Here is a 12,572-nt window from a genome sequence, read left to right as displayed (position 1 = left end):
ATGCTCACTGACCCAAACCAGCGACAGCCACACTCCCCCAGCCACGCCCTCCAGCTCAGAACCAGCTACTTCACGATATTCCCCGTCCTTTTGCTGCTCTTATTTGACCAGAAGGAACCCATTCTCCCCAGAAGACTCCTTTCCCTCCACTCCTGGCATTGAGGTAAGATAGAATATCCTCCAGGTCCAAGCCTTGCTTCTCCTGGCTGCTGCAAAAATTAACCCTGTCCTGCCTGGAGCCAAGACATTGAGGCAAATTAGAAGCAGAGACAAAGGAGCAAGGAAAACTTCAACAATATGTGTCCAGTGCTGTGAATTCCCTTGGGGTGGGGTCAGCCCTTGGGGAGAGAGCAGCTGAGAAGAGATGGTGAAATCCAGAGGATCATCTTGAAACCTGCTGTTCATCACCTAACATTGCCCAGGCATGCACAGCTTACCCAAACCCCTTATCCCCAAAACATTGCTAAGTCCAGTATGAGATCTTTGCCTCAGCCTACCTGCCATGTAGGAAAGGGGGAGAATCCAGCGGAATACAGGACAGTGGTGCCAAGTCCACCTCTCCCATCACAACTTCTGCCCAATTCTGGTGCCATGGGAAGTCCAAGGCGCCAAGTTTTCTGCGATCCTTGCCAAGGTCCAGGGCTCAGGTCCTCACCCTGGACCTGAGCCCTCCCTTTGGAGGGCTCTGTCTCCCCAAAAAGTAGCAAGGTCCTAGCAATGAGAGTGGTAAAACACTGGGACAGGTTGCCTAGTGAAGCTTTGGCTGCCCCATCCTTGGAAGTGTTCAAGGCCAGATTGAATGGGGCTTGAAGCAACCTGGTGGAGTGGAATGTGTCCCTGTGTATGGCAGCAGGGCTGGCACCATATGGTCCCTTCCAACCCAAACCATTCCATGATCTGTGATAACAGGCTGTGACTTTAGATGACACTCAGACATGGGTAGATGTAAGATGCACCAAGCTATGTGTCAAAAATTGTCATTTTGCCAAAACTTTCCTGTTGTCAGAAATACTATTCTATATAAATTTCTAAATGTTTTTAAAAAACACTGTGTCAAGAAGTGATGACATAGGAAAAGTATTTTACTTGTGGCCTCTTCCCACAAAGCCTACTTGTGGCTTTGATTCTGCACCAGAACCACCTGCCACTTATAATCCTTTGAATTCTTGCTCTTAAAAGGCTAAAAGGGATGAAAATAAGTCTTGGACATCTCAGACAGGTTGCTCAGACCCTGCATAGCAAATCAGGGCTGGTGCCTTCCCACCTGGCCATGCCTGCTCCTTGGATTCTGCTGGTTTAAGCTCTGGGCAGGGAATTGCTTAATCCTTATTTTGCTTAATTGTTGCTTATTAATCTGATTTTGGAATACCTGGGGTGCGATAGGTGTCACAAAGAACATAGAATTTGTTTTGTCAGCAGCAAAGAGCAGTGGCGGCCTGACAAGCTACCAGAAGGGCTTCTTTCCCATTGTCCATGGATCAGCCTTCACCTTTCCTGTTCCTTCCTCCCAGGTGGCAAAATTCATCGGCTCACCACCCGGCTATGTGGGCCATGAAGAGGGTGGACAGCTCACCAAAAAGCTGAGGCAGTGTCCAAATGCTGTGGTACTCTTTGACGAGGTGGACAAAGCCCACCCTGATGTGCTCACCATCATGCTGCAGCTGTTTGATGAGGTAAATCCACATTAGAGGTTGGAATCAACACAAGGGACATGCAGAAGGTGACAGTGAGGGGTGAGAGGGATAACAGATGGAGGAGTTTGAGTTGGAGGCTACCTTAAAAGCACAGGTAGTCCACCCCTCCTGCCATGGGCAGAGACACCTTCCACTAGATAAGGTTGCTCTAAGCCATGTCCAACTTGGTCTCGAGCGCTTCCAGGGATGGGGCAGCCACGGCTTCTCTGGGCAACCTGTGCCAGGGCCTTGCCACCCTCACAGGGAAGAATTTCTTCCCAATATCCCACCTAACCCTTCCCTTTTGCAGTGTAAAGCCATTCCCCCTTGTCCTGTCACTCCAGGCCCTTATCCAAAGTCACTCTACAGCTCTCTGGTTGATTTTGAAGGTCCCAGTCTGTCCTCAGAGGCCACCAAACTCCAGAGCAACATGCTGGAAAATTTTGAAGGGTTTTTTTGTTTTAAGGATTAATAACACCATTTTTCTTGCATAGATCATCACAGTAGCAGTTCAATGTGAAATCAATTCCTGTACCAGGCACTTGACAGGGCAATAACCCAAATGTTAATCTCAAGCACCCAACAAGGATTTGTGTCATTGTGCTGGATCTCTGCTGTTGGAGATGGATTGAGGAAAGAAACAGCCTGGGGAGATGCTGCTTTTTTCCTTATTTCCCTCTCTTTTTTATATTATTAATCAAGAGTACTGCTGCTTTGGAAAGGTTCCGGGATTGGTTTGGGGGGCTGAGGATTGATGTCACTTCAGCAGTGGTGGTGCTGGGCAGCCCTGGTTTGCCAGGTGATCAATCCCACAGGGATGAGGAGCTCTGCTACTCAGGTCACTGCTACAGCCATAACGTGGTTCTTTGTGGGCTCTGCCAAGCCCAAACCACAGCCACAGGCAGGGTTAGGGTCAGGGTTAGGGATAGCATTAGCATTAGTGCTGACCTGAGCCTGGGGCTTGTGTCAGACCTAAAACCATCACAGGGAGGTAGGCAGAGGGTCAAAGGCTGGGGAGTCACATATGGGCAGCCACACAGTCATGGAATCATTGAGGTTGGAAAAGCCCTCTGAGACCATCAAGTCTAACCCTTCCCTCAACACTGCCACACCCACCACTAAACCTAAATGCCACATCCAGGTGGCTTTTAAATGCCTCCAGGGATGGGGACTCCAACACTGCCCTGGGTAGACTGTGCCAAGGCTGGACAACACTTTCAGGGAAGAAATATTTCCTGATACCCAACCTATATCATCCCTGGTGCAACTTAAGGCTGTTGGTTCTTGTCCTGTCCCTTGTTACCTGGGAGGGCCAAGACCTCCATCACAGATCTAACTTCTGTCAGGGAGCTGTAGAGAGCAAGAAGTGCCTCCTTCTCTCCAGGCTGAACAACGGCATGGACTGGCCCAACCCTCCTCCTGGCAAGGCATCTCCCAGCACTTCCATCAATTCTATCCTGGACAGGGCAGGTTGGGACCATGTGCAGGAGAAGTTCCTGCCATTCATGGAGAGACAAGGACTTCTCCAACCTCATCCTTGCTTTCTTCCACCTCAGTCCTTGGATATCCCTTCAAAATTAAATGCACACTGGGGAAAAAAGGGACCCATGTTCTTTTTCCTCGTGTTTTGGCTATGTCCTCCAGCACCTGCTGACACGGCTGGTGTCATCTTGCTGTTGTTGCAGGGCAGGCTGACAGATGGAAAGGGGAAGACCATTGACTGCAAGGATGCCATCTTCATCATGACCTCCAACGTGGCCAGTGATGAGATTGCACAGCATGCACTGCAGCTCCGGCAAGAGGCCATGGAGATGAGCAAGAAAAGGATTGCAGAAAACTTAGGTACTGGAGTTTCAATCTTCAAATCCCTAAAGAACCTCCCTCCTTCCTAATACACCTTTGACACCAGCTCAGCCATCCCTTGGCAGGGGGCACACCCAGATCCTTCAGTCCCCTCTCCACTGGTCCCAAGTGGTCCACATGACTTGGGAAAGCTCCTCTGACAGGAAGTCAAGAAATCCTGGAAGGGTTTGGGTTGGAGGGGACTTTAAAGACCATCCCATTCCAACCCCCTGCCATGGGCTGGGACATCTTTCACTAGACCAGGTTGCTCCAAGCCCCATCCAGCCTGGCCTGAAACACTTCTAGGGAAGTGAGCACAGGATTACAAAGGCTGAGAGATTGGACAGAGCCTTAAAGATGCAGTCTTCCTCGGAAGGAATGTCAAATAATGAGGATTTCAGAGCAGGTGGATGGAATCTGGATGGTCTTTAAGGTCCCTCTCAACCCAAATGCTTGTGTGATTCCATGATTCTCTTTATCAACTCACCCTTCTCTTTCTTTTGGGACTCTTCCAAATGCCTCCTGCAAAAGACTGTGGCTGGTTCAAGTGCCTATATGAAAGAGGAAAAGTTTTGTTTCCTCTCAGTCTTTCCCAAAAGATCTGAACTTAGTGAATTTTACTTCCCCGTGGAATGGGCGCCCTGGCCTCACATATCAGGCTCCTGCAGAAAAATTTCCCAAAATGTGAATTAGGTAACAAAAGGGGAATGAGGAGAGCAAGGGCAGTCTCTGAAATTGAAAATGAACAACTTGATGTGCAATGTCCAGTGCCTTTGCTGGTAATTCTGAGGATATACAGATGGATGGTGATGGACACTAAGGACTGTCCTTTTTAGGCAGTGTTTGTCACACAGAGCAGAGGAAAAGCCTGTTTCCATCACGTGCTGCTGTGCCTGTGGATAATCAGGAAACCATGGACAGTGACTGCATCCCTTCTTTTCTCATCAGTTTTAAAAAAGCTTACTTTGGGGTTTTTAAGATCCTTTTATGATCTTAATTGTCTGGATGCCACATCTTTCTCAAGGTATCCAGCAGCCTGTGCCATCTAAGATACACCATATTCCTGCATCAGCTCCATAGGAGCAGGAAAAAAAGTTGGATTTTGAAAATAGATCAAATCTATTTTCCAGCTTCTTTCTCCCAGTCTCTTCCTTTTACTTTGGAGAAGTGACTGTCGACACTGGCTTAATTCAGAATCTTTAAACTTCAGTCAGGCTGGGTAAAGGACAAAACACATCGTCAACTGAACCTTCCAGAATAACATTTGAAAATGCCAAACGTTTCCCTGCTCAGTGAGGAGAGCATTGACTTTTAATTTCTGGGACAGTACAGCTGCAGCAGGAGAGGAGCTGGGGAGGGCATTTGGGCACAGCAGCTGCCCTCAATTGGATTTCAAGGAGCTTCTGCCCATTTTCTGAGTTCTCAGTGTGGAGATGCCATGGCAGGAAGTCACTAAAGTGCCTGGCAGGCAGATGAATGGGAAGATAAAGGGAAGGAGCAGATTCCCCAGTGGGCTCTGCATCTACCAGTGGCAGCAGCAGATATGACATGTGGGAAGTGGGAATGCTGGTAGCAGTGCTGGGTCCTCTACCTTTCCAGCTCTCCTCTGGCAAAACACTGGGATTTACTGCGGTCTCTCCTTGACCGAGAAAGAGAGGCTGGAACTGGATCAGGTGATCCCAGAGCACCCTGCACCACTTTGGGCATTAGGGGGAACCTCCTCACTCCCTACAACTGCCTGAACAGAGTACGACAAGTGGGCATCAGTGTGTTCTTCCAGGTAACAAGTGACAGGCAAGAGGAAACAGTCTCAATTTATGCCAGGAGAGGTTTAGGTTGGATATTGGGAAAATTTACTCCCCAAAAGTGTTGTCCAGCCATGGCACAGGCTGCCCTGAGCAGTAGTGGAGTTCCCACCCCTGGAGGGATTTAAAAGATATGTGGATGCGGAATGTGGGAACACGGTTTAGTTGTGGGCTTGGCAGTGCTGGGGGAACACTTGGACTCAGAGGGCTTTTCCAGCCTAAAGTGCCTATAGAGTGGAGCCTGAGAACCCCTTCTGCCACTGCTGGTGAGGGGCAGCAATCTTCATCAAGGCTGCAAAGCTGAGACAGGGTCCCAGCACCCAGCATGGGTCTGTGTCTCCTGCCCTGCCCTGCATGCCAGGATCCAATCCAGAGCACAGGAATCTATCTCCCTGTGAGCACCCTGGTGTCAAACAGCCCATGGAGGTGAATGAGTGTGGAATGGGTGAAGCTGTGGGAAGAACTGGGATGATGAAGACAAAGAGGAAGACAACACTGGGAGGAAGAAGGGTGATGCTGCAGCCAAGCATCCAGAGTGGCTGGGAGCCTGGATTTGAGAGCAGCCAGACCCTGGCTCCATCTGCAGTCAGCAGAGGGAAGTAGACTGCAGCCTGACCAGTGCCGCAGGCACCCTGAGCATGACTTTGGTGGTTGCTGGAGAGACCGTAGGCTCTTTCAGTTCTCACAGCCCCAGAGGGCCAGTGTGCTCTGTGTGTCAGGTCATCGGCTGCTCTGGAGCCCAACTGGGCACTTCAGCTTCCCAAAACCTCTGGGAGCAACTCCTGTGAGCACAGAGCAGGGAGCAGAGGCAGAGCTAGGGCTCTTTGGCCATTTAAGGGAGCCACATCAGCATAGGATGTTCCCCTGGAGCACCACAGGATCCAGAACTGCTGTCCAAGTGCAGGGACACCACACTGCCAAAGCAAACTGCTGGCACATGTGGAGATCCCAGGTCTGTCCTGCAGTACCCCCCAGACCCTTCCTTGCCCTCAGCTCCAGCTCATCCAGACAGAGATGAAGCCACTGTCCCTACTGACACCCCCCCCCCCATCTCTCTTCCAGAGGATGTCCAGATGACTGACAAGATCACAATTTCCAAGCAGTTCAAGGAAAAGGTTATTCGCCCCATCTTGAAGGTATGGACAATGTTTTCATGGCTCAAATTTCAGGTGTCCTGAGCTTTGGTCCCAGACTCCTTCCAGCTATGAGAGAAAGGATGTAACCCCACTAAAAATGTTGGAGAAGTCAGAGCCCAGCAGAAATAAATCACAATTTCTTTACTCTTGGAGTGGAGCCATGGTACATGGTGTAAAGGGGACTCAGGACAGGAAGTGCTGCAGTGTGCTTTGGGGGTTCTCTGTTCTCCCAAGGTCAGGAAAACCTGACTGCAGTGACATCCCCGTGACCTTGAGAGTTTCTTTAAGATGTTTCTGAAGCACCTCAGGATGCTGTCCAGCTCCATGGCCTGGGGGTTGGATGGCTGTTGGGAGGCTATGGGAGGTGGGATGATCCCTGGGGAGCTCCTTCGGCAATGTCATTCTCACTGCTGCTCCCATCAGGGTCACCCTGCTGACCTCCTCCCTTCTTCTTGCAGGCTCACTTCAGACGGGATGAATTCTTGGGGAGGATCAATGAAATTGTTTATTTTCTCCCTTTTTGCCACTCAGAGCTCATCCAGCTGGTCAACAAGGAGCTCAATTATTGGGCCAAAAAGGTAAAAAAACATCAGTGGCTTTAGAGGAGACTTCTCAGAATAATTCTGGAAGAAATCACTTCTGGAGCATGTGCCCTGGGGTAAAGATACACAATGATGTGTGTCTTAACCATCATCATACAAGCTGTTGAACTTGGGGTGCTGGGGAGAGTTGGGACCTGTGGGGACAGTAGAGGTGGTTCCTCTTGGACTGCAGCAGGGATGAGCTCCAGGCTGCCTTCATAGATGTCATTTGTCTGATTGGTCTTTGCACATCTGAGCTCTCTGAGGGCTAAATGGGATTTTGGGGTTCCTTTGTTGTGGAAGAACTGGTCTGGTGGTGCTCAGCCCTTCTCAGCACCCCAGTGCAGCATCCTCGCTGCTCAAGAAGGATGCCAGGCTTGCTGGGGAACATCCATAATTCTTCTTCCTTTTCCTCCCCTCCCCCCTGGCAGGCCAAGGCAAGGCACAACATCACACTGCTGTGGGACAGGGAGGTCATGGACGTGTTGGCTGATGGCTACAACCTTCACTATGGTGCCCGCTCCATCAAACACGAGGTGAAGACAAGAGGGGAGTTGGGGTGAAGTTCGTGTTGTCACCTCCAGCCCCACTGCCCAGGGAGAGCCAGAATTGGAAAGGCATCAAAAGAGAGATGGAGTCACTGGAGCAAATCCAGAGGATGTCATGGAGATGCTCTGAGGGCTGTAGGCCCTCTGCTCTGGAGACAGGCTGGGAGAGCTGGGGGTGTTCATACTGAACAAGGGAAGGCTCTGGGGAGACTTTAGAGACCCTTCCACTACCTGAAAGGGCTGCAAGACAGCTGGAGACAGACTTTGGACAAAGGAATAATAAATTAAGGGGAAATGGCTTCGAACTGCAAGAGGGCAGGGTTAGCTGGGATATTGGAAAGAAATTCTTCCCTGTGAGGGTGGTGAGGCTCTGATACAGATTGCCCAGAGAATCTGTGGCTGTCCCATCCCTGGGAATGTTCAATGCCAGGTTGGACATGGCTTGGAGCAACCCGGTCTAGTGGAAGGTGTTCCTGCCCATGGCAGGGGGGTGTGAAATGTTAACAAACTTTAAAAAGTCCTTTTCAACCCAAACGCTTCCGTGATTTCATGACTGTGTGGGTCTGACTGTCCTCATCTCTGGGGAGATGTCTGTGGTCTTGTGGAGGAAGTGGCACACCCACATTCCAGAGACAGGCAATAAGTGGAATGAAGAAAAGGTTGCATGATTTTGCACTAGCTGAGGGTGGGAAGGAGCTAGCCATCTCCATGGGAGACTTTCCACAGGGTTTTCCTGACAGAATCTGGTCTGTCCCGCAGGTGGAGCGGCGTGTGGTGAACCAGCTGGCAGCTGCCTACGAGCAGGACCTGCTGCCACAGGGCTGCACCCTCAGGATCATCGTGGAGGACTCCAACAAGCAGCTGCTGAAAACCACAGAGGGGTCTTCCTCCAGCACAGAAAAATCCAAGGTGCCGACCCTGCGGCTGGAGATTGTAGAGAAGGACCGCAAGGCCCGAAAACTGGAGATCCAGGCACCGCTGAACCCCAAAAACATCACTTACTTCTTGTAGGCAGCGCTGGGCGCTTACAGTGACAATAAAACACCCCAAGAGTTTGAGAGAGCGGTGTCAGAGGGCAGAGCCACAGCCCTGCCACCGCTGGGCATGGACACAGGCATGGACACAGACACGGGCAGGAGCTGCCCTGGGATGGGCGTGAAGGGCTCTAGGGGTGCAGCTGTGTGTGACAAAGTGCCCTGGTGCCATTCAGGGGTGGGGCAGTGGATGGTCCTGGGGTTTCACAGGGTGTTGGAGTTTTTTAAGGAAGGGGGAAGCAAATTGCGGACCATGCGGGAGCTGGGGTGAATTTGTCATTCCCATGGAAAGGGGCTTGCTGGGTCAGCTGGGCTGGCAAGGTGAGGAATGGGAACTGAGTGAGAGTATAAAAGCCACCGGGCACTTGCTCTGTATTGTCCCCGTTTCTTTGTGGCAATAAACATGCTATGCGCACCCAACCCTTTGTGTCCCCAGAAGGAGCAGCTGTTGAGATCACCACCCTCATCCCAGGGCACTCCTGGGTCTCCTGCTCATCACCAGGAGCCAGGAATATCACCAAGAGTGGGGAATACCACTGGGAACTGGGACCCACTGTCACATCTCCCCAGCCCAGCCAGACGACATCCTGGTGCAAACCCCTTGCTGAATCTTTTTCTCATGACCTTCTTTCAGGAAATATTTAATATCTCAAGTGGAGCTAAGCTGTCCAAGTTTTCCCCCATGTCCCATGGGCGCTCCTTCAGGGAGCTAGCTGTTTGTGGTGAAATAGGAGACATGGTCACCACTGGGGCCACCCCAGACAGGGTTTCCAAGAGTAGAACATGAAATACATATGGAAATCCAACCTTCCCAGGATTAATAAGCCCCAAGTCACTGTCCCTTGGGATGCAGATAGGATCCTCATCCCACTGTTACCCCCTACCCTGATGTTCCCAGGAGGGTTTGGTTCTGCTGCTGGTTCCTGTCTTCCAGGGATACTAGGGATACCAGGAGATGAACCCTCTTCCTATACCAGTAGCCTTTTTCCTGGCTTACTGCCAGGGGCTGGAGCAGGATCCCATCCCAGGAGGGTTTGGGAGTGTCACCAGGCTCTGCTGGAGCCTCCTAAGGTCAGACTCAGTTCCACAGGTGCACATAGGTGTGCAGTGAGGTCTGCATGTGTGTGCATGGAAACACAAAGGTGTAACGTACGTGTGCGGGGTGTGACCTCTGAGCACAGCTGTCGGCTGGGCTGTGCCTCAGCCGTGTGCTCCTCAGGTGTCCCAGGGTACAGGCGTGCCCTGCCCTGCTGTGCTGGGTCACGGCGTGTCACACCGTGCTGTGCCATCACACTGCCGTGCCATATTGTGCCGTGTCATGCCAGGCCAGGTCACACTGTGCCATGCCAAGCCACATCATCCTGTACCATGACGTCCCATTACACACTGTGCCACCCTCTACCATGCCACATCCCACCATGCCAAGCTGTGCCAACCCCATGGATCGCAGCCCCACAGGCAGGAGCCAGGGCCACGTGGGCCCTCCACAACCCTTTGATGTGGTTTTCTTGGTGCCAATAGAGGTAAATGGGCTTCCACTGCCAGGAAGAGTGCCTGGGAGCATGGGATCTGGAAGAAGAATTCTCTTCGGCTGTGCCAGACACATTCAGTTCCCCGCATCTGAACCTCATGCTGGCACCCAATCCAGTCAGGGCACAGGGTGTCACCAGCGTGGGGGCTCAGGACACACTGGAGCACCCCAGCTTTGTCCACAGGGACAATGTGGCAGTGAACAGAGGCCTCCTGCACCTTTGGGAGCAGCTGTGGGGCTGGGGGACCCACCAGGACTTCCTGACACATAACCTGGGGGACTCCATGGGCCAATGAAGGCTGGAGACTGTGGGAGATACGGCAATGATGAGGTGGGTGCTATCATCCCAACAAAGCTGGCACTAGAGCTGGGCGAGTTTCAGGTGTGATCAGAGGGGATCTTGTAGTGGGGTCCCATCAGAGAGGGTCCCATCAGCATGGGATCCATTGGAGGGGTTCCATCAGAGGGGGTCCACCCATCAGAGGGGTCTCATTCAAGGAGTCCCATTGGAAGGAGTCTCCCATTAGACAGGGGTCCCATCAGGACAGTTCCTTTGGGCTTGGAGAGGGTCCCATCAGCCCCCCTGCCCAGCTCTGAAGGGACCCCGATCCACCCAGGCACATGGACACATCTCCAAGCCTACAGGCAGCTCCCAGCACACAATGGGATGGAGTGATGGGGGTCCCTGTCCCCATCTCCGCCACTGTGCTCAGCCCTCCCCGCTGCCAGTGCTTCCCCTTTCGGGAGCAGGGGGCGTCAACTTTACCCCCACCCCCCATTCGGGGACAGCTGGGCCACTGCCAGCACCCATCTCCCTTCATCCACCACAGTCCGCAGGGATCACCCACATCCACATCCCGCGGGAGCCGCGGGGATACAGGTCAGCTCCCCGGCTCTGCCCCCAGCTGCACTCCATCCCACTCCCCTCCATGTTCCACCCCCTCTGCTCTCCCCCTACATCTCCCTCCTCCTCCTCGCCCTCCCGGCTCTGCCCGTCTCTGGGTAGCACCAGCAGCTCCTTGCGTGGCAGATTGCTGCCTAATTAGTTTAGAGGGAAAACTTAATTGAATTAACTTTTCACAGCTCCAGCAGCCCGACAGTGGGGCCTCGCTCCGCGCCAGCCCCACGCCCTGATCGAATTAACTTGTTTAGCAACCTGCCCGCTTCGGCCGCGCAGCTGGGGTGGGCGCGGGGGGGCACCACCGGCACCCACCGGGGCCAGGGGCTCGGGCGGGGAAGCGGAGACAGAGACGAGCAGCCGGGGGAAGTGGGGGCTGTTCCCAGGGAACGGAGTCCAGCACGGAGCAAGACTCTTTGTGGCTTGAGATGTGTGGCAGAACGCAGGACAGGCATGGGGCAGGGCACAGGCCGGGACAGATGGCAGGGTATGGGCCAAGAGACAGGGCGGGAGATGGGGCAAAACGTGGGGCAGGACACAAGACCAGGTACGGGGCAAAACACAGGGCAATACACAGGGCAGGATGCACGGCAGGAAATGGGGAACGACACAGGTTAGGACAGGAGATGGGACAAGAATATACGGGAGAAGGTGGGACAGGATGCGGGGCTGGATACAGGCCAGGACAGATTCGAACCGAACCCACAGGACCCAGCCAGAGTCCGTTCTTCCCCCAACCCCCGGTCCCCTGGGGGACCCAAAGCCCTTCATTGTGCACAATTAGACTTTTAAATTCTCTTTAGTGAAAGTGTTTGTCTTGAAAATGTCCCAAATCCCGCCAAATCCTCCCGCATCCCCCCTCCCCACATGCCCCTCTGGTGCCGCTGAAAGGGGCGAAAGCCTTTGCCTTGGTCCCTGCAGGGCGGTGGGGGGATGGGGTGCTTTGAAATTCATCAGGGCTGAAAACTGGGGAGGGGGATTGCAAAGGCCAGAGCCCCCCGAGGAGAGAGGGGTGGGACTGAGTATCCCTCCAGAGCCGCCTGCTTCCCCATGCACCCAGGGACTGCGGAGGGCACCCAGGGAGAGGGTGTGGTGGCGTTGTTTGCCCTCCTGCACCTGGGATGCTCAGCCCCAGAGGCATGGCATGGCATGGCATTGCGACAGGGAGGGAGATGGGGATCAGGATGGACACGCACACAGGATGGGATAGGGATGGGGACAGGGACAGGACCGAGGGATGGGATGGGATGGCGATGGCGCTGGGGACAGGGATGACACAGAAGGATGGGGACACGGCTGGAAGGTCCAAGCGCTGGTCCCAGAGCAGGCCGGCCGAGTGCTGCTCCGGGAGGTGCCCAGGAGCCCCAGCCCCGAAGTAGCGGCTGCTGAGTCGGTCCGAGGTGGGGGGTGCCTGCGCCCACGAAGGGTTAAGGGGGGCGGGGGGCTGAGGGGAGGGGGGTGTCGGCTCCGCCCGTGGCGGGGGCGGGCGGGGGCCCGGCGGGCAGGAGGCGGCGGGGACGGGCG

General features: G+C 53.5%; 1 protein-coding gene across 1 annotated transcript in view; it reads left to right on the top strand.

The window, feature by feature from the left end:
* Positions 1 to 9,039, top strand: part of CLPB (caseinolytic mitochondrial matrix peptidase chaperone subunit B) — a 73,839-nt gene extending 64,800 nt beyond the window's left edge. Inside the window, exons 11-16 of the mRNA XM_041469550.1 lie at positions 1,512 to 1,673; positions 3,359 to 3,515; positions 6,383 to 6,456; positions 6,915 to 7,034; positions 7,469 to 7,573; positions 8,345 to 9,039. Of these exons, the coding sequence (XP_041325484.1) occupies positions 1,512 to 1,673; positions 3,359 to 3,515; positions 6,383 to 6,456; positions 6,915 to 7,034; positions 7,469 to 7,573; positions 8,345 to 8,596 (870 nt within the window). The 3' untranslated portion in view covers positions 8,597 to 9,039. The remainder of the gene's footprint in view (positions 1 to 1,511; positions 1,674 to 3,358; positions 3,516 to 6,382; positions 6,457 to 6,914; positions 7,035 to 7,468; positions 7,574 to 8,344) is intronic.
* Positions 9,040 to 12,572: the final 3,533 nt, after the last annotated feature.

Source organism: Pyrgilauda ruficollis, unplaced genomic scaffold (genome assembly GCF_017590135.1).
Source record: "Pyrgilauda ruficollis isolate IOZ18807 unplaced genomic scaffold, ASM1759013v1 scaffold236, whole genome shotgun sequence".
NCBI classification, from domain to species: Eukaryota; Metazoa; Chordata; class Aves; order Passeriformes; family Passeridae; genus Pyrgilauda; species Pyrgilauda ruficollis.
The sequence above is the reverse complement of the archived record's forward strand: the minus strand, read 5'-3'. Positions and strand labels throughout refer to the sequence as shown.